The sequence below is a fragment of the Microcebus murinus genome, chromosome 2, assembly GCF_040939455.1.
Source record: "Microcebus murinus isolate Inina chromosome 2, M.murinus_Inina_mat1.0, whole genome shotgun sequence".
NCBI classification, from domain to species: domain Eukaryota; kingdom Metazoa; phylum Chordata; class Mammalia; order Primates; family Cheirogaleidae; genus Microcebus; species Microcebus murinus.
The window spans coordinates 33,714,173-33,733,695 of NC_134105.1; the positions used below are offsets into that span (position 1 = coordinate 33,714,173).

General features: G+C 52.5%; 3 protein-coding genes across 4 annotated transcripts in view; 1 reads left to right on the plus strand and 2 right to left on the minus strand.

Annotated features, from left to right (window-relative positions):
* Nucleotides 1-1,135: 1,135 nt before the first annotated feature.
* HECTD3 (HECT domain E3 ubiquitin protein ligase 3) lies at nt 1,136-9,884 on the minus strand. 2 transcript variants are annotated; one of them, XM_012775990.2, is made up of 21 exons: nt 9,383-9,884; nt 9,044-9,204; nt 8,693-8,785; nt 8,478-8,613; nt 8,059-8,174; nt 7,865-7,978; nt 7,640-7,722; nt 7,026-7,191; nt 6,719-6,800; nt 5,714-5,896; nt 5,505-5,557; nt 5,262-5,326; nt 4,999-5,102; nt 4,618-4,737; nt 4,415-4,504; nt 3,208-3,414; nt 2,874-3,003; nt 2,691-2,765; nt 2,488-2,569; nt 2,300-2,371; nt 1,136-2,144 (listed from the first exon to the last, which is right to left on the minus strand). In XM_012775990.2, the coding sequence occupies exons 1-21, from the start codon at nt 9,749-9,751 to the stop codon at nt 2,060-2,062; spliced, it is 2,586 nt and encodes an 861-aa protein (XP_012631444.1). In that variant the 5' UTR covers nt 9,752-9,884; the 3' UTR covers nt 1,136-2,059. The 2 variants fall into 2 exon arrangements, with proteins under 2 accessions (XP_012631444.1, XP_012631443.1); XM_012775989.2 differs by having other exon boundaries at nt 7,640-7,734.
* An 850-nt stretch (nt 9,885-10,734) lies between these two features.
* Nucleotides 10,735-14,126, plus strand: UROD (uroporphyrinogen decarboxylase). Its single transcript, XM_012776005.3, has 10 exons — nt 10,735-10,845; nt 11,456-11,568; nt 11,688-11,767; nt 11,845-11,907; nt 12,149-12,346; nt 12,472-12,633; nt 12,996-13,133; nt 13,296-13,396; nt 13,499-13,565; nt 13,883-14,126. The coding sequence occupies exons 1-10, from the start codon at nt 10,826-10,828 to the stop codon at nt 14,042-14,044; spliced, it is 1,104 nt and encodes a 367-aa protein (XP_012631459.1). The 5' UTR covers nt 10,735-10,825; the 3' UTR covers nt 14,045-14,126.
* Nucleotides 14,127-14,234: 108 nt separating this feature from the next.
* Nucleotides 14,235-19,523, minus strand: part of ZSWIM5 (zinc finger SWIM-type containing 5) — a 138,229-nt gene continuing 132,940 nt past the window's right edge. Inside the window, exons 13-14 of the mRNA XM_012775986.3 lie at nt 18,945-19,026; nt 14,235-17,861 (exon numbers count right to left, since the gene is read on the minus strand). Of these exons, the coding sequence (XP_012631440.1) occupies nt 16,999-17,861; nt 18,945-19,026 (945 nt within the window). The 3' untranslated portion in view covers nt 14,235-16,998. The remainder of the gene's footprint in view (nt 17,862-18,944; nt 19,027-19,523) is intronic.

Consider the following 19,523-nt stretch of genomic DNA (forward strand, 5'->3'; position numbering starts at 1 on the left):
GGCATGGTGGCACATGCCTGTAGTCCCAGCTACTCGGGAGGCTGAGGCAGCAGGATTGGTTGAGCCCAGGAGTCTGAGGTTGCTGTGAGCTAGGCTGACGCCACGGCACTCACTCTAGGCTGGGCAACAAAGCCAGACTCTGTCTCAAAATAAATAAATAAATAAATAACTACGCAAGTTCCCAGATTCCTGTAGTAGAGGTCCCCAACCTTTTTGGCACCAGGGACTGATTTCATGGAAGACAATTTTTGCACGGACAGTGGGTATGGCTGAGGGCGAGGCAGAGCTCAGGTGGTGATGCAAGCCATGGGCAGCGGCTGTAAATACAGATGAAGTTTCACTGGCTCCACTGCTGCTGTAGGGGAGGCAAAAGGAGACCCCCACGCCCTCTCTCATGTTTCATGGAAGACAACTTTTTCATGGGTGGTGGTAGAGCTCTGTGGCCAGTCCCTAGTAGGCTGGTCTGCAGCCCAGGGGTTGGGGACCACAGCCCTAGAGGACAACTCAGGGTGGGGATGAGTGGGAAGCTGAGCAAGCAGGACCCTGTACATGCCACTTCTCAGGACAATAGGCCACTGTACTGCCTCACACAGCACTATGACTCAGACAACAGAGACCCTGGGACTGGCTTGAGGTTGTGACAGCCCACTGCAGGGAAACTGTCTGCACATCTATCACCAGGTACTTGTTTTTAAAGACGGCACCTTAGCTTGTTGGCAACTAGAGGGGCAGTGGTGGCAGCCTTATGATGCTGCTGCCTCCACTTCTGTCAAAATCCTGCCCTGGCTAGTTTGGCAGCCGTCCCTAGGCTTTGTCTTCTATGTCAAATTCTTCTGCCCACTTGGTTCCAGAAGCAGACTCCTTTCCTCCAAATCACCACACCCATTCCAGAAAATTCCAGGCTAGCCTCCATTCCCCCTTTACTAGGCAGTGGGTCCCTCATTTCCATGCTCAGCTCCAGATTTAATGTTTGTCATTGAGAAGCCCCATTACTTCCACTTAACACAGATTTTCTTGGCTCCCAGCAGGGAACTAAAGTCCTGGAAGAGCCTTCCCTAATCCTTCCAGGGCAGGGTAATTTCTCTATGTGTTCCCTGTGCCTAGCACAGAGCCCAATAAACACATTCTGAAGGAATGAATTCATTCATTTATTCAACTTTCTCATGTGCAAGAACTGCTTTTGATGGAGTGCAATGGAGGCCCTCAAGGAAGGCAGTGCAGCCTGGGGCAGGGGCATACATAGCCCTAGGATCAGGTTTAAAGGCAAAGCTTTAGAGTTGGTACAGAGGAGCTATTGAAGATTTCAGAGAGAACATAACTGGCCTTAACCTGTGCAAAACCTCGGAGATGAACCAGCGCATGGGGAGCCAGGCTGGAGGTGACGCAGAAGTGAACACAGGGAGGAGGTGGGGATGAGGATTTAATGTTGAGCAGATCTATGTTCTGAGCCGGGGGAGGTGGTGCTACTTTGTCAGTTGAGACTGGGTTGGAAGAAGAAGAGGTCATACCTCAGGTATAGAGGGAGAGGAGGAAAGACCAGTATTTGAGGGAGGGGTGCTCAGCTATTATTTCTTTCTTGGGGCAGGTGACCAAGGAGGATGACCATCGCTCCCTGTCCATCCTGGCTCCTGCTTGGGGAGGGGCCTCCATTACCCTCCAGTGTTTTTAGTTTTGAGTCATGGCTGGAGCCCGAGAGACAGAAGGAGAAAACAGGTAGAGCCCAAAATGGAGGCAAAGTCCATGAGGTGGGGAGCTAGACGCCCCCTTCAAGTAGCTCAGGCCTGGCAGCTTGTGCTGGGCTTGTGGAAGATTCCCTCTCACAGAGGATACGTACCCGGGAAGCAAGCCTCAGCACGAGTAGGGCTTGTGGGTGTGCGGGGCTGAGCCACCAATGTGAACCCACCACGCCCCCTGCAAGTGCACACAGGAGCAGGGCTGGGTTTTGCTGAATAGGTCAGCTCACATCAGGAGCTCAGACCCGAACCCCGAACTGGTGCAGGGAAGGTGTCTTCGCCTAGGTGAGGCCAAGTGGGGCCCACGGCTGCCCCCTGGTGTCACCTCACTCCTCCCAGGGGCTCATGTCGGTGTCAATGGCTACACAGTTGTAGGCCGCATAGCGGAGCTTCTCCTCACACACCTTGGCGCTGTGGGGGGTGGAGACTTGGTCAGGCAGCTCCATCACTCCCAGAGGCGATGTGGCTCCGGTTTATGCACTTCAGTGCCTGAAGTCTTCCCAACCAAGGACTTCCCCTCACCCTCCTACCCCAAGCCCTAGGCCTGAGCCTAGGGAAAAACCCACCTGACATAGTGCGGCAGGAAGAGGGTGCTGGAGCAGGTGGAAGACTCAGGCAGTGCATCTGTGGTCTCATAGCTGGGGGCGTTGAGGGGCCACCGGTCAGGAAGATGTTTTGGGGCACATGTGTGCATATGTGGGGAGGAGGACAGAAGGCTGGCCACAGCACCTTTGGACCTCCCTTCCACACTCACCCCAGCTTGTCCGGGTAGATGTAGATTCTTGCTGGTAGGCGGCTTCGGCCCGTGACAAAGCGCAGGAAGCGGCTCCGGTCCTCTGGACAGAGAAGGTAATCAGTACCTGCACCGATGGCAGCAGGTTCCACAACTTCCACCCTGCCTCCATGTCCCACAAATGGAATCCAAATGCAGGTGTCACTCTGCCCTCCTCCACTGACCGTTGGTGAAGCTGTTCAGAGCCTCCCAGAAATACTGCACCCGCGTGTCAGATGGCTCGAAGTCCTCAAACCGGGCTGGTGGGGACAATGCCAGAATTAATTCTTAGGTCTCATTCTGCCCAGTCCTTATGCCCTGCCCCCCATGCTGTGCTGCCCTGCCCTGCCCCACGGTTGGGAACTCACTGAGCTTTCGCAGGGCGTCCACAGTGACCTCTGGGTCCCCACACACCTTCTTCTCCAATTCTTGCCATGTCAGCAAGTCCAGTACAGCCTGTGGCACCACCTTCAGCAGACCTGCCTGCATGGCTGCCACCTGGGGCAGGGGCAAAAGGCCTGGCTAAAGAGGGCATAACTCCCAGTTTACATCGGGGGCATCTCTGTACTCTACAATCAGCAGGAATGTGGGGCCAGAGTTCTCAGGATTGGGTACTGCTGGGCTACAGGCCAGGCTCTGGCTACTAGGGGTTGGGCCTCAGGAGGGTCCAAGCTTGCTGTTCTACTGGCCTCTGGGTAGTACCTGCTCTTTGCTCTCCTCTAGCCGGGCCTTCTGGACCAGCTGGATGAAACGAGAACGGTCCTCGTATCCCACAACAATGCCGGCACCCCCAGGGATCAGCTCCACCACCTGTTGGTCACTCAGTACGGTAGTGAATGTCAGCTCCTTCCCAAACTTGAACTCAAACGTCTCCTTGTCCATTCCTTCCATCACTTCTAAGAGCTTAACCTGGGGGTTGGAGAGAGGCAGGGATGTCAGCTTTCCATTGTAGAGATAGCCCCAATCTCTCCTGAGGATGCTCAGAGGGAAGCAGAAGACTGCCAGGCAAGGCTGTCCCCATGTAGGCAGCGGGGAATGAGGGTGTCAGTACCAGGGCTGTGAAGGCATCAAGACAATACCTAACCAGCCTTGGAGGCCAGGGAAAGTGTCCTCCAGAAAATGGCATCTCCGCTGAAACCCAAACAATGGCTGAGAGTTGGTTGGGACATAAGGGAGTCAGGAGAGATAACATCTTTGATAAAGCTGGAAAAAGCAAAAGGCCTGAAGAATGTGTTTGGCATGAGTCTGAATGTGAACCAAGTGGCTAGAGATACAGGGGTCATGTAAGGCCTTTGTAGATTCTGCTTTCTATCCTAAGCCTGGGGCAGAGCCATCAAAGAGTTTAAATGAGAAGAGTGAAATGAATTACTCTGGCTGTGTGGAGATCAGATGGGTAAGAATGGAGACAGGGACACCAGCTTTTGCAATAAGCAGTTAGGTCAGAAAGAAACAAAGGTGGCTTAAACCAGGAGGGGTAGGTTGTAAGATGACAGAAGTGGGACATTCCAGAGGGAGACTTGATAATGTGGGGGAGGAGGGGGAAGGAGGAATGAAAGATGACCCTGGGGGCTTTGGCATGGGGAGGACTGGGTTGTGGTGCCTCTGAGACAGACAGCCTTAGAGGGCAGTGGTCTGGGAAGGAGATGAAGAGTGTGCTGAACCTGAGATGCAATCTTGGCACAAATGTCCAGGATGCAGAGGCATATATGGCCCCAGGCTTAGGAGAGAGGCTGGAACTAGGTCAGGATTTTAGGGGTCACTAGAATAGAGACAGTAGCTGAAGCCATGGGAGTAGATGGGTTTGGAGAGGGAGTCTGTGTATGGTAAAAGAATAAGGTTCAGAACAGCCTTGGGGAGCTCCAACCTTCAGGGGCTAGGCAGAGGAAACATGGGTCAAGGCCCTACTCACCAGCACAGAGTCCACAGCTGGGAAGTCCTTGCTCCAGCTCACCTCCTCACCAGAAAGCTGCTTCCATACAAAACCAGGCAGAGCCAGGACCTATGTGACAAACATTCGCTACTATCTTTTTACCCTGAGCTGCCCAGGCTTGGCTGGGCCTTCCTTCTAGGAGCCAGGGCTGATCTGACAGAGGTACAGATTAAGCTACTCACCAGGAACTCCTTACCCCGAAGGGCAGCCCCCATCAGCTGTCCGATCCACTCATACTTGGCAAAGTCTCGGCATGAGGGGTTGGGCACATACATGTCCCGGGCCTCACCAGTGCCATTGCCCTGCCCCAGAGACAGAGCTGTCAGCATGGCATGGCATGCACCCTACTTTCCTGCCCCAAGCTCCCCAAAGACATCCCTGAACATCTTCCACTGGGGATTCTAAATGACCCCTCTATGTATGCTCTTCCTCTCTCTGCCCAGAGGTTGCCCTCAGCAACACAGTGCCCCCTCTGTTCCTCTAGTTTAGTTCAACGCCTGGGAGTTCTGCAGAGATTTTCAGGAATACCTGAAACAACTTGGGAGGTGAGGGCAGGAGATTACCTGGTTGGCTGTGCGCACAAAGAAGGGCAGAGGCACGGGGGTGTCCGCTGAACTAGGGCACAGCTCTTCTGACATATCTGCCAGGCTGTCCCGGAAACCACCCCCTGAAATGACAGATGCCCTCAGCTGGGTATTTAAGAGCCCAGCCCCCATAATGGCATAATAAACAGGTCCCCTATCTTCATTAGCTGGTGACCCCAGAACCCTCTGCCACTTTAATAGGGAAGCAAGCAGGACCCTGTCATCCTCCCTCAGGGCCTCACCTTGGTCAATGATGCCTTCTGCAATGAATTTACACTCCCACCACTGGTCATAGCGCATGGGCCACCTGTAGGTGTGGGTAGACCTGTCATCATGCTGGGCCAGGGCACAGGACAATTCACCAGCCCAGAGACTAGCCAGGAAAAGGGCTACAGAGCAGTAGCAGTGAGGGGTGCCAAGAGCCGTGTGTGGGTGTATGAGTGTACATGTGTGCCCCAGGCAGGTCCCTCGCTCTCATGACATACCTGTAGTCCAGGGGCTTTTCATATTTGTCAGAGGGCTTGAGGCCTTCATATACCTAGGGGTGGGGAAAAAGGGGAGGGATTTGTAGGGAAGTCTGTGTCTAGACCTGGCCTCACTCTTGCTGAAAGACTTTGTTCAGGCAAAATCCCTTTTGGCCCAGCTCCCGAGGTCCTTTACTGATCCTCCCTGTCTGATCTCAGGTGGTCCAGACCTGGGTGAAGACTGCATTTTTGCAGGCAGGGTCACGAGAGGGGCAGGCACGGTGTTCCATGGCAAGGCGGCGGTTGATGTACAGGCGAGGCATGAAGCTAGGCTTGCTGCTCTCTGAGTCACGCAGGCACTGAGCCACCAGGCCGGGCCGTTGGCGTGACAGCAGTAGAAACTGCTTCACTTGCTGGGAGGAGAGGTGGCCAAAGCAGGATGAGTGGGCAGTCACCCTTTGTCCAGACTGTAGAACCTCCCTCTATGCCTGGACCCAATTCCACCATTCCAGTCCAAGTCTAGTCCATTCCCATCCTTTCCTCTAGTCCCTTCCTTAGTCTAGCTACCAGGGGGTGCTTTCTAAAATGAGAAATCTAACATTGTCATTACCTTACTTAACTTTTACAATAGCTCCACTAACCTGAGACAAAGTCTGTGCTGCACAGCCTGGCCCACAGGGCCCTCTGCTATGGGGGTCGCAGGTGCATGTGTGTGCACGAGTGTAAGAAGTCAGGCGTCACTGAAACGCTTGCTCCTGGGTCTCAGTACCCCTGGCCACAGCAAAAACACCTTGAGGCGATCTTCTCTGAGTGAATTAACTCCACACCAGCTACTCGTCCCTTTGGGGACCACTAGATATCTGCTGCCCTTGACAGGGCTCCTGACACAGACCCACCAGCTGCAGGGACAGCCCGTGTCACACTCACACCTACCTGCATGCTTTCTCAAGTCATCTTGAGGTGCTGGTAATTGCCAGTCTGTACCTTTCATGCAACCTGCCAATCCATGCTGTCACTTCTACTCCCCTAGCCTTTTGGTATTCCACACGCTCACATAGGGAATGCCCACCAAACACTAAATTTTGACCATTTTCTCTGGTTTTCTTCCTGTATTCCCAGACCCAACAAAGGTCCTGCCTCAGAGTACATTTAGGAACTTGCTGCTGAAGAACGAACAACTACATGAGTAGGAAGGGGGAACCACTGCTAAGACCAGCACTGTCAACCAAGCTCACCTTAATCTCACTGAAGGTGCCTAGTGTGTGATCCCAGGCAGGTACCAGGTGATGCAGGACACTGTCTAGGATCTTGATGAACCTGGGTAGGTGGGAAAAGATAATTGCAGCTAAAGAGTGTGGCATGTATGTAAGACCCCCAACTCCTCCAACACACAGGGACAGGAGAAGGTAGGGCCCAGGGGTGGATCTGACCCTTGAAGCAAAACAGCTTATACTATAAGACCTTGGGGACCTCCTCCATATAGACACGCAAGGCTCAGGATGGGGGGAAGGGAAGGGCCTGTAGGCCCAGGACCACGGACACCTCTGCAGGAGGACAGCTCGACGGTACAGTACTTCTGGGTCAGTGCCTTCCAGGCGTGGATATCGCACCAGACTGGTTGGCTGGAACAGGTCTGCATTCAACCCTAGTTCCCGCTGTCTAGATGACTTGATTTTGACCCCTCGAAGACGAACATCAATCCCGTCATCTGGGGAAAGGGGTCAGAGTGAGGTCATTTACAGTATCTGTTGTCTCCCTGGCTCTCAGATCTGGGAATGCCTCCTTTCACGCTCAGCCTTTTGTTCTCCCTGGCCCCTGGTAACTTGGGACATTTGGGATCCCCTTCTATAAATCAGAATCCCCTGATTCTGATTTATATATCCTATGCTGTTTCCTCTGTCCACCACTATAATGTTGGGATGCCTGAGGGTCCCAACTCAGTTCCTCTTCCAGATGAGCCCAACCTACAATACGGCTTTAAGGTAGGCATACCTGGCACTTGCCACCTGGCTCAGGCCCCAAAACTTTAAATACTGGAGTTAGTTCACCATCACCCTTCACCCCAACTCCAAGCCCATCTCCTTCTCTCCACACTGTCTGCTGACCCCCATCTACACACTGGGCTCCCTTTCCCTCACTATAGTCTTAAGTCTTACCTCTGCACTCAACAATACGGATCTCGATGATGGGCAGGTGCACAGTCATGTCCTCCAGGACACAGACATCTCCAATCAGGGTCCTGAGGAGATGGCTGTGAGGCACTTCAGACAGCCCCTGCCTCAGGCCTTCAGAGAATGCTGGGGTCTCACCCAGACTTAGGCTTCCAAGCTGGGCCAGGCTTGGAACATGTCCTACCGCCCACCCCAGGCCAGCCTGCTTACTCGTCAATGTTCACATCACTCAGCTTCTTCAGGTTGTCCCCTTCACCCCCATAGACCACCACCCGCTTAGGCATAAAGTTGTCATCCGTAGTATCCACTGTGAGTAGCAGCTTCCTGAGGGGTCAGAGTATGAACGTGGGTCTTTGTGACATCCACAGGCATGTCCTACCCTGTCCTGCCCAGAGCCTACTCACTTGACAATGGTGCCCTTCTTCATGGTAAGCCGTACCCAGTGCTGGCACTGGGACCCATCACTTTCCCAGTAGGTGTCTGCATTGCTATCTGTCAGGCAGGATACATTGAACTCCTCCTGGGAAGGGCAGAGAGGTGGAGTCAGTGGTTATCCTCATTCCCTGCGCTGGACTCGTGCTCTGGGCCAGGGAGTACAAGAGTGAAAGCATAGTGGAATTAGGACAAAAGGGCAACTGGTACGGGGAGGGGATAGGGGTGGTATCTAGGGGTTCCTATAGATTTCCAAGATGGAGGGCTGGACTGAGTGTGGCCTGTGGGGATTCAGGTTTGGCCTTGGCCTAGAGTGGAGGTTTCTTTCTGGATCTGGCCTTGAAGGGTATGACTACATCTTGCCTGGGGTGGGAGGAGTCCCAGCACCCACCGTGTAGGAGGAAACGTCTATGCTCTCCACATACTGCTTCACGCTACCCAGGTTCTCATCCTCCTTGCCCAGGTGGTCATACAAGAAGTGGATCAGGTCCTCGTCGCACTCGTAGGTCCATGTCGGGGGCACATAGCTAAGCAACCCCAAGCCCCTAATTAGATTGGGCCCAAACTCAGAACTCCTTCCTCCCCAGCCCATCCAAGCTCACTCACAGTAGCCTTTGTACAGCTTCTGTGTATGCCTCCGCGGGCTGAGGTCTCGATCCCAGGCGATGCGAGTACGTCAGATCCACCACCTGTTCCCATCTGCGGGAACAGAGTAGGGGGTGGGACGAGGAGGCATCACCGGGCAGCAAGACATCACCCATAGGCCCTGGAGCCTCATCCAGAGCTCTAGCTCCAAGCCTCCATTAGCCCCACCCCAGCCCCTCCAGGTCCCGCCCCTTCCTGCTCTTAACCCAGCCTCCACTCGGATATCCCACCCCTCAGGCTGGGCCAGAAGTGTTTCCAACCCCTCCCGGCCCAGCCGTCTGACAGCAAGCTCCGCCCCTTCAAGCGCAGGACCTGAGCACCGGCCGGTAGTCCACGCCGAAGAGCTGCTGCTGCCGCTGCAGGTGGTCGGGAGTGTCGATGGGTACCAGGCGGGCCCCGCCCTCCGCTGGGCGGCACACCAGCAGCCAGCCTTCGTCCAGCCCGCAATCGCTCAGGTGCTCTGCTAGCTGCTCCTGCCGGGACACGCCAGACGGGACAGCCGTCAGGGAACTGCTCAGCGGCCCGCCCTACCCAGCCCAGGGCAAAGAGCACCGAACGCAATGCCAGCTCAATGTGGGGGAGGAAAAGGGGACGGCCAGGGGCTTCTCTGGCCCCGGGGTTCTTGTGGGGCCCCAGGCGGCCAGAGCGCACCTTAGTCAGCTTCACCCAGAGCCCGTGGCCGTTGCACAGCTCCTCGCCCGTGGTGCGCACGCAGGCGCCGCGCCGGAGCTCGATGCTGTCGCGGGCGGCGCGGAGGGGCCCGGAGCCTGTAGCCGGGGCTGGGCCTGCTGCGCCCACTCGCAGCCCCAGGCCCTCGGCTTCCCACACCGGCAGCAATACGCGTGACGGTCCCGCCGGGTCCTTGTAAAGCTTGTAGAGCACCTCTCGCGGCACGAAAGCCAGCGCTGCCGGCAGCGGCCGTCCGGCGCGGAGGCTCCGCGCTGCCTCTGCCAGGAAGCGCACGCGGCCCAGTAGCTGCCGCGGGGACTCTAGCGCCGCGCCCGGGCCCGGGCCCGCCATGACGAAGCGGCTAAGGGGAGCCCAGGGGCTATCCTGCCCCGGGAGCCGCGGCGGCAACTGCAGACTTGGCTTCCCACCACGCCCTGCCCCGCCTTCGGCCAGCCTTCGCCGTATGTTCTAGACTAAGCGCACATCCTGCTCCTGCTGTATTGCCCTGTGTATTCCGATACTCAACCGTATTACCTACCTGTCTGCCCACTCAGCCCAGCCAACCAAACCCAAGATCGGTGGTTTCTACCTGATCAATCTTCTTCTCTCCATCCCCTTGCTACTACCATTTTATCTCTACTGCTACTACTCTCGTTCAAGCCATCTTTCTGCCTGGCCTGGATCATCGCAACGGTCATTTTTCTGGTCCTCTGGCCTCCCTCCACCAGGGAATCGTTTAAAAACCTGCTGGACTCCTCATTCTAGGGGAGGTGTCACTAAAATGTTCGAGAGAATGACTTCTTCCCTTGCCACTGACAGGAGTCTTGACTCATCGAGGCTTAATCCTGGTTGTTACTCCTAATCCCAGGACACTGGTGGTCATTATCTACTTTAATGTGATTGCTGATTTCTGTTTCCCCATCAGTCTTGTAGCTCCTTAAAGGCAGGTGCTGTCTCGCGCAGCACTCTAACCTCCCCACCTACCTATATAGCGCCCAGCTTTTAGTAGGAAATATAAATATATGACGATTGGCTTTACCTGTACAGCCTGGTTCCATCATCCGCTGTACACCTGGCTGGATAAGACTATTAGAATCATGGAGAGTGAGACTTCTGCCAAGCTTCCAGGATACTCAGACCGTCAGACGAGAACAAATTCCTCATGTCACGGTAAGATGTAGTTACAGAGTTCTAGCTTTTGAGCATTTGTTGTTGCGTCGCTACAGCGGACTTTACGGTGAATAAAAGCAGGGGTCCTACGGGCAGCAGCCCGGGCAGCCCCAGGGCTGTCACTGGGGTCCGATCATGTGACCTTCAACATGGCGACGTCGTTGGTTCCCCCCAGGAAGGGGTGGAGCCTGGACTGGGGCAGGCTCAGATTCAGATTAAAGTGGGGGTTGTGTTCGCAGTTATTGACAGTTTACCATGGAGGTGAACGGGTTTGGGTGAGTTCTCCGCTGTACGCGGTAGGGCTAGCGGGGTTTCTAATCTGAGTCTTTCAACGCAGGAATCTCTCCTTGTACTCTCCTTCCCTCACCATGGCGATCTCCCAACCTGAACTCCATTCACTGGGATCCCGAATCCTCCAACCATGGACTTTTGAGACCTTCATTCTGGGGATGCCTCAGGATTTTCAACTAGTATCTCTATTCTGGGACCATCATCTCTAATCCTTCTTTTACTAGCCCCCAGTCTGGGGATCTCTTAGCCCCTGAACCAGCCCACTAGCATCCCCGTTCCTCAGATTCGCTAGTCCGAAGACCCCCCCAAGAATCCTTACTGGACTTTCATCCCCTCCCTGCAAGTCCCTCCCTTTGAGCTTGCGAGAGTTGGGACTAAGTGTAGGGAAGAGGCCCCAGCGCGGGCCTTTCTAGAGTCTTGTGCACCACCAGATAGGCAGCGAGGAGGCGGAATGGGCGGGAAGCCACGGCTTGGAAGCTGGCCTGGAGGAGGCAGATAGCGGTGCAGGACTGAATCCGCCTTAAGAACCCGCGCATTCCCCAACCCCCAGCTTAGCATACTGACTACCTACTCCTTCCCCTACCTGATCACCAGACCTAAGAGTTTTCCGGAGTTGAAGAATGACACATTTCTGCGAGCAGCCTGGGGAGAGGAAACCGACTACACTCCCGTTTGGTGCATGCGTCAGGCTGGCCGCTACTTACCAGGTTAGAGTCAGGGCCTGGAAATCTAGATAAAACTCTGGAGAGTGAAAAGTTTTCAAGGGGCAGGGGAGGACTCTGGATGGCCTCAAGGCTGAGCCCTGTCTTCCCTCTCCTGTCTGCAGAGTTTAGGGAAACCCGGGCTGCCCAGGATTTTTTCAGCACCTGTCGCTCTCCTGAGGCCTGCTGTGAACTGACTCTGCAGGTGAGGGGTCCGCGAAAGAGGAGGGATTTATGCCCTCAGCTTGACACCTTGAGTAACCTGTCTCATATTCCCTCCAGCCACTGCGTCGCTTTCCTCTGGATGCTGCCATCATTTTCTCCGACATCCTTGTTGTACCCCAGGTACCCACTTAAACCTGATCCTGGAATGAGACACACTCAAGGACCCCTTGAGAATCCTTTTACTACTCCAGTTAAGGTTCAAAATAAGCACTTATCCTACTTGGATAGAGGGAAAAACTAAGGCTGAAAGAGATGAAGTTTGGCTGAGTTTATTCTCCTTTTTTCTTCTGGCATGGGCTGAACAGAACCTTTCCTCCCAGAGTGCCTTTTTGGGAACCCTGGTGTTTTTCTACCTCTCCAGGCACTGGGCATGGAGGTGACCATGGTACCTGGCAAAGGACCCAGCTTCCCAGAGCCATTAAGAGAAGAGCGGGACCTAGAGCGCCTCAGGGATCCAGCAGTGGTGGCCTCTGAGCTGGACTATGTGTTTCAGGCCATCACCCTCACCCGACAACGACTGGCTGGGCGTGTGCCACTGATTGGCTTTGCTGGTGCCCCGGTAATGTGGGACGGGGCAGAGACTGAGGCATGGGGAGACCTCTCTGGCAAGTCTGATGTAGACAAGGACAGTAAGTGTCAATTTGGCTTCTGTACCTGTGACATCCTCTTTGTGTCTTTCTTTAGTGGACCCTGATGACATACATGGTTGAGGGTGGCGGCTCAAACACCATGGCTCGGGCCAAGCGCTGGCTCTATCAGAGACCTCAGGCCAGCCACCAGCTGCTTCGCATCCTCACTGATGCTCTGGTTCCATATCTGGTAGGACAAGTGGCTGCTGGTGCCCAGGTGAGTCCTGTGAGACAGACTGTTTGGTCTATAAGGACCAGAAGCAATGGAGTCTCCTAAACCTGAGAGAGGAGAGGTCTTAATGGCAGGCATGAAAGAAGGTTGGCCTCCAGCGATCTGGCTAGAGCAGCCAAGCCCACTCTGACATTGGCAAGGGAGGCTTAATGCTCTGAGCATTCCATTACCAAAGCTAGTGCTGGGATCTGGAGGAAAAGGCAAAACTGTTGACTGAAACTGAGTTTATCAGGAAGTATCAGGGATTGAAGTCATTTGGAGAAAACTGAGGCAGATTCTGTATGTGGGGCCTGAAGTACTCCCTCTTTGTGTGTTATATATTTCTCTTTCTCACACCCTAACTGTAGGCATTGCAGCTCTTTGAGTCCCATGCAGGACATCTTGGCCCAGAGCTCTTCAGCAAGTTTGCACTGCCTTATATTCGTGATGTGGCCAAGCGAGTGAAGGCTGGGCTACAGAAGGCAGGCCTGGCATCAGTGCCCATGGTGAGCATTGGGATGGGTTAAGGTGGGCCTGTGGAGCTTTCAGGGTAAGTCCTGCATGGATTGGAGTGACCACTGGAGGGCAGCAGAAGTGCAGCCGAGAAAAATTAGTAGGCACAGCAAGGCCCTCCATAGCCTTGGAGATCTATCTGCTCTTTCTTCCAGATCATCTTTGCTAAGGATGGGCATTTTGCCCTGGAGGAGCTGGCTCAGGCTGGCTATGAGGTGGTTGGGCTTGACTGGACAGTGGCCCCAAAGAAAGCCCGGTGAGTGATGGAAGAATGGGCCCTGGAGGTTAAGGTGGAGAGGGGGGGCGGCTGCAATAGATATGTGCAGTCACCAGAACACAGCACTGGCTCTGCTTCCAGGGAGCGTGTGGGGAAGATGGTGACCTTGCAGGGCAACCTGGACCCCTGTGCCCTGTATGCATCTAAGGTAAAAACCAGGGCTCCTATGTGTGTCTAAGAGTTTCTCTGTGCCCTCCTATGGCTGTGGACATAGTTGTATTATGTGTGCATTTTTATGTCTGTCTTCCCCTCTGCCCTATATGCATGATGTAAGTCCTAGGAAGACAGAAATTTTTGTTTTCTTAGTGCCTGGCCCATACTAGGCACTGATAAATTTTGTTCAGTTAATGACTGATGAGTAACACTGAGTAGAAGCATGCCTGTGTATGTGTGTGTCACTATTATGTATGGGGAGGACAGAGGCTTGCTGGCCTCCCCATAGCCAGTGCCCTGTTGTTCCCCCAGGAGGAGATTGGGCAGCTGGTGCAGCAGATGTTGGATGACTTTGGGCCACAGTGCTACATTGCCAACCTAGGCCATGGACTTTATCCTGATATGGATCCGGAACACGTAGGGGCCTTTGTGGATGCTGTGCATAAACACTCACGTCTGCTTCACCAGAACTGAGCATATACCTTTACCTTCAAAAATCACTAACAAAGATGATTGATTGTTTCCTGAAGAATAAAAGTTCCAGAGTTGTAGTCTAGTATGTAGCTTTGTTCGTGAAAGATTTGTGCCCTTATCCTCAGTTCCTTCTTAGCCTTTGCTCCTTCCCTGGGGCCTCTCTGTACATCCTCTCCTCTCTACAAGTCATGGGGGTCAGGTATTAGTGAATTTATGTACTATAGCATTTAATGTCAGGGTTCTAACTACCATCTTCCTCTCAGATAACCAAGCCTCGGAGCTACGTTGGGTAGGGTAGAGCTTCCCAGCAGTTGGGGTTGTGACATGTGCAGAGAAAGGAGTGAAGTGCTCATAGCATACAAAGGCCAAATTGATAGGGCTTTGTGTCTGGGGAGTATATATCCAAGAAGGGCACTAAGTGGTTAGAACTCTTCAGAGAGGCATGGGGAGAAAGATGGAGTCTAGGTGAGCAGGGAGAAGCTGAGGAACCTTAAACTTTGACACCAAAAGATGAGGAGGACATGAAGGCTTACAGCTAGGTTGCTTAGGATTAGTGCCTTAGACTACTTCATCACCAAGGTGAGAAGGCCACTGAAATCAAAAGGCCCTGCGGCACTCAGGGTTACTTTACATTCTTTTCTGAGTACACCCTCTAATTTTCTCAGGATCTTGGTGTTTCTGCCCAACATGGTGGCACCTGCTTCCTAAAATAAGGGTCTGAGGTGTCTGTGATCTCTGGAGAGGGATCCGGCATGGCAGGAATTTCTTTATCTGTCATTTTGCATCTCTCTGGACCACTAGGAATCCACTGTGTTGTAGGCCCAACCAACAATCTGGCCCAGGCAGGGCAAATGCAGAAAGGAGAGAAGGGCCTTGTTTATTGAGAAAACACAATTTCTGCTTTTAGAAAAATGATCTTTTCTGTGATCCATGATTTATTCATAGAAAAGCACTGTGAGTTCACACACTTGCTAAAAAAAAAAAAAAAAGGGCAGTTGTGATACAGAAATGGGAGTGGCTTCTCTTCTTTTTTACCAACCCATTGGGCTGAGATGTGGTAGGGGCCCTTGGCTGGACAGTAAGACTTCAGTAACCACAAACAGCAAATAACAACTTATTGGTCAGTTTGGAGTAAAAACGGTGACATTAAACAGTTTGTCAGAGAAAGGAAAATAAAGCAGACAGAGATGTCCTTAGTTCACGCTCTAGCTATCCACCCCTTGCCTATCAAACCCCACCCTCAACTCGGGAACTAAGACATGAAACAGTAAACACCACCAAGACACTGGTATCCAACTGACTCTTCTGAATGCTGTTGCTACCTCCTACACCAATTCCAGGCTAAGCCTATATAGGGATCAGTAAGGTAGCAGAAACCCTAGGGTTGACTACTAGGGCTAGAAATAAGGAAGGGAAAGGCCAAGTACCTACCAGCCCTAGCTTCCAAATCCGTGACCAATGAGACTGTGACAGAAGCAGGCAGAGAAAGCTTGAGGTAGAAAGGCAGGGGAAGAAAGCAAGTATGAGTGAGAAGTATGGAGCTGAAGCAGCCAGTCTCAGGGCAGAGGGAGACTGATGCTTAGAAGCTTGTTTGGTGAGAGAATGGTGAAAGAGGAGGCACAGACATGGGGAACACATGTTTAGCTGGTAAGAGACTAAGAAATGTGGAAGAGAGATCTGGCAAAAAGAGAAGGGACACATTCATGCAGATCCTCACACACGAATACACAGACACACCTCCATGTAAAAGTATACTCAGTCACACATATAAAGACATACAGACACATGGATAGCAGGCATACACACAAACATACACACATACTCATGGGTACTCAGATACACATACATACTAACACTCATAGACAAACATGAGTGCACTTACAGATATGCATTCTCACATGTACACAAATATGTATACTCTCACACAGAAGCCCACAGTACAGCACACACGTATTTATACATGTACACACAGAACTGACACAGATATGCATAAATATGTATATGTACATGCAGACAGGCATGCACAGATATATTTATGCACACAGACATGTGTACTTAGCCATACAGATATACACACACATACATAATTAGAGAGGAAACCAGACACTCTGTAACAAAGGTGACCAGAATAGATGAATATTATGAGTTCAGAGGCTTCTCAGACCTTCATCTTCTCCCTGCACTTGTTTCTCAGGTGCCAGCAGGCTCCTGAAGAGGCTGTGTGAGGCAGGAGCAGGAGCTTCAGTGTCCTCATAGTTTTGTGAGGCAAAAATCTAAGTCCAGTCCTGGCCTCTGCCCCTCACTCACCACTGGGCTACAGATGCCCTGTCTGCAAGCTGGGGTTTCTGCATAGACTAGACTTGGGATTTACTCTAGCTGGCCACTATTCTCCTTGCCACCCCCCACTCTTCCACTGCCAACAGCATACACTCTGCAAGGAAACCTGAGAAATGGTTGTGAGTCTCCTAAGAAAACCAGCATATCCTCCTACCCACAGCTACTTCAAGTGTCCATCAAATCAGAACCAGAATTATAAATAGTTACAACTTTACAATAATTGGCAACACATATACTATAGTATTTACAGTACCATAAATGCTTCTGTTTCTCTGGTTAAGCGATCCCTGAGACGGAACAGTGTTCTGTGTTTGCCAAGGGAGAGAGGGCCAATGCCCAGAACACGCATGATATAGGGGCGTGAGGTGGCATGTTGTGGGTATCTGATCAATCTGCAGGGCCCAGCCCCTCCAGGAACAGTCAGCTGTAGTGAGAAGCTTGCCAACATAGGCATATTGGCTAGAGTTGGACTCTCCTCATCCTTAGCCCTGTGGTCCTTTGGCCTCAGCCACAGGTGCTCAGAATCCTCTCAGGGTGGACAAATGTTTTAGTGTCCTTGGCCTGAACCGATGGTACCTGGGAGCCCAGGCTGCCCTGGTGGTGAGCTGTCTGCTTTCTCAGCCAAAGCGCTCTCGCACCAGCAGCATTAGTTTTTTCTTGCCTTTGTAGATCTGTTTGAGGTTGTCGATGAACTGGGCAAATTGCAGGTGGCCATCCTGGGGCAGTAGAAAGGTCTCCCGAGCCTTGCTCAGAAACTCAATGAACTCTCCATAGTGGCGGGGGCTAATGTGTGTCAGGCGTGAGTGTGTAGTATTGATATAGGCATTGATGGTGGCATCCAGCAGCTGGCGCAATGGAGCTTTGTCCGTGGACATGAGCTTTCCAGAGCTGCGGCGGCCTGGGATGCCAGCCAGGCCAGGTGCAGTCACTGTGCAGCGTCGCAGGATGTCTGAAAGCACTGTGGCACAGTGTACACTCTTCACCACCAGGGGTATGAGGGCTGCCAGCTCATTCTTGCCCAGAGAGTGGCTGAGGGCACATGCCCAGAGCACATCATTGATGGCTGGGTGAGTATCCTGGTTGTAGGCCAGGTTAAGATGGCTCATGGCCAGTGAGGCCAGCTTGAAGGCACGTAGCGGGTAGCCACGGAGCTCCATGTAGCGGGCGATGGTGAAGAGCTGTGAATGGGTCATGCCACCGGCAGCAGCATCAATGGCAATCTGGTAGGCTGCCTCAAAGGCAATGTGGTCCTTCTCACACAGTGTAAGGGCTGACAGGGCACAGCTCTGTGGATCCTTCATAGCACACTGCAGGGCCAGTGTGCGAGCACAGCTAGCTAGTTCCTCCCGCTGTGGATAGTCAAGGCTGAGGCGCAGGATAGTGGTGTGGGATACAGCTGTGGCAGCTACAATACTAGTAGCCTCGGTGGGGGTGAAGAGTGTGTACCAGCTCTGCAAGATGCTCACCAGGGCCCGCACACCTGTCAGGGAGAGCCTGAGCTCAGCAGTGGCCATCTGGGTCCTGATCCAGGTCTACCCAGATTACCATTTGGGGTTTGAACTTGGCCTGCAGAGATGAGTTCTCCCTCCTCCTCGGCAGCCTGGAGATGATCTGAGGCAAACCAGGGCAAAGGGAGCATCCCAGATGGCCAGACCCTGTTTGGGGTCTCTTCCCATCCCTTCCTTCCCAGGTCAGAGGATTGAAGGTCTCTGTGGGTGCTCTTAGCTCCTCAGAAGGATGGCAGCAGAGCACACAGATCTGCCTGGGGGTTCTAGCTGAAGTGGGGTCTCTTGGGGTAGTCTTGTGCTGGGGCATGGGCTCTAGAAAGTGTCCTGAGCCTTCGAGTTGCCTGGGGCTTCTTAGAAATACACATAGGAGGCCGGGCGCTGTGGCTCACGCCTGTAATCCTAGCTCTTGGGAGGCCGAGGCGGGCGGATTGCTCAAGGTCAGGAGTTCAAAATCAGCCTGAGCAAGAGTGAGACCCCGTCTCTACTATAAATAGAAAGAAATTAATTGGCCAACTGATATATATATATAAAAAATTAGCCGGGCATGGTGGCACATGCCTGTAGTCCCAGCTACTCGGGAGGCTGAGGCAGGAGGATCGCTTGAGCCCAGGAGTTTGAGGTTGCTATGAGCTAGGCTGACGCCACGGCACTCACTCTAGCCTGGACAACAAAGCGAAACTCTGTCTCAAAAAAAAAAAAAAAAAATTTTAAAAAAAAATTAAAAAAAAAAAAAGAAATACACATAGGGACTGGAACCAAACCACTGGGCCCACTACCTCCCAAGGGAGCACTTGAGTATTGGTGGCTGAAAATTCATTCTCTTAGACATGTCTGTGATCAGAGGGTCAAAGTGCTGCTGACATCAGGATATGGTTCAAGCAGTGAGGACAGAGCTTGGGCTGGCTGAAGAGGCCATCTTCTCCTACGAGCAGCCTCATCTTTTCTTAGGCCATCAGGAATTGGAATATGAGAGCTCTATGGATTCATTGTCCTGTCCTAAGAGTAGGACCTAGAAAGTCCTTTCCCCTGGGGATAGAGGGAGTTGGGAGACTTACCCACTTCTGTAGCACAGGTTACCAACCATCGTACCATCTCCCGGCGTCTCCAGTTAAGGGTTGATAAGGTCATCCGCATCACCTAGGCACAAAACAGGCCTTTCCAGTGGGCTAAGTCTGACTGCTGTGATCTTCCCTCCCCTTGCCATTCATTTATGCAACAAATATATATATATATATATATATATATATATATTTGTTGCATAAATGCATAAAATATAATATTGCTTTAAACAGCAGTTTCTCCCCTGATACGTATAGACAAGTTTAATTTCTTTCCCACCCCACCCATCAATCAGATAGGAGGCTTCTCTTATGACCTATAACCTATAACAGTGTCCTTATTACCATACCTTGCTTAACTTGGAGAAATGGGGATGGGGGTGGAGAGAAGATGGAGACCACACAGAATCCAAAGCTTCTGGTGTTATCTCAAAAGTAGAGCCTAATTTATGAAGGCTTTACCTTTTGCCTAGCCTAGAACTTGTATTCTGGGGACAAAGAAAGAACCAGACTTAGTCTATGCCCAGTATCCCAGAGATCTTATCTTCTGCCATTTGTCATTAGGCCAGAAACCTA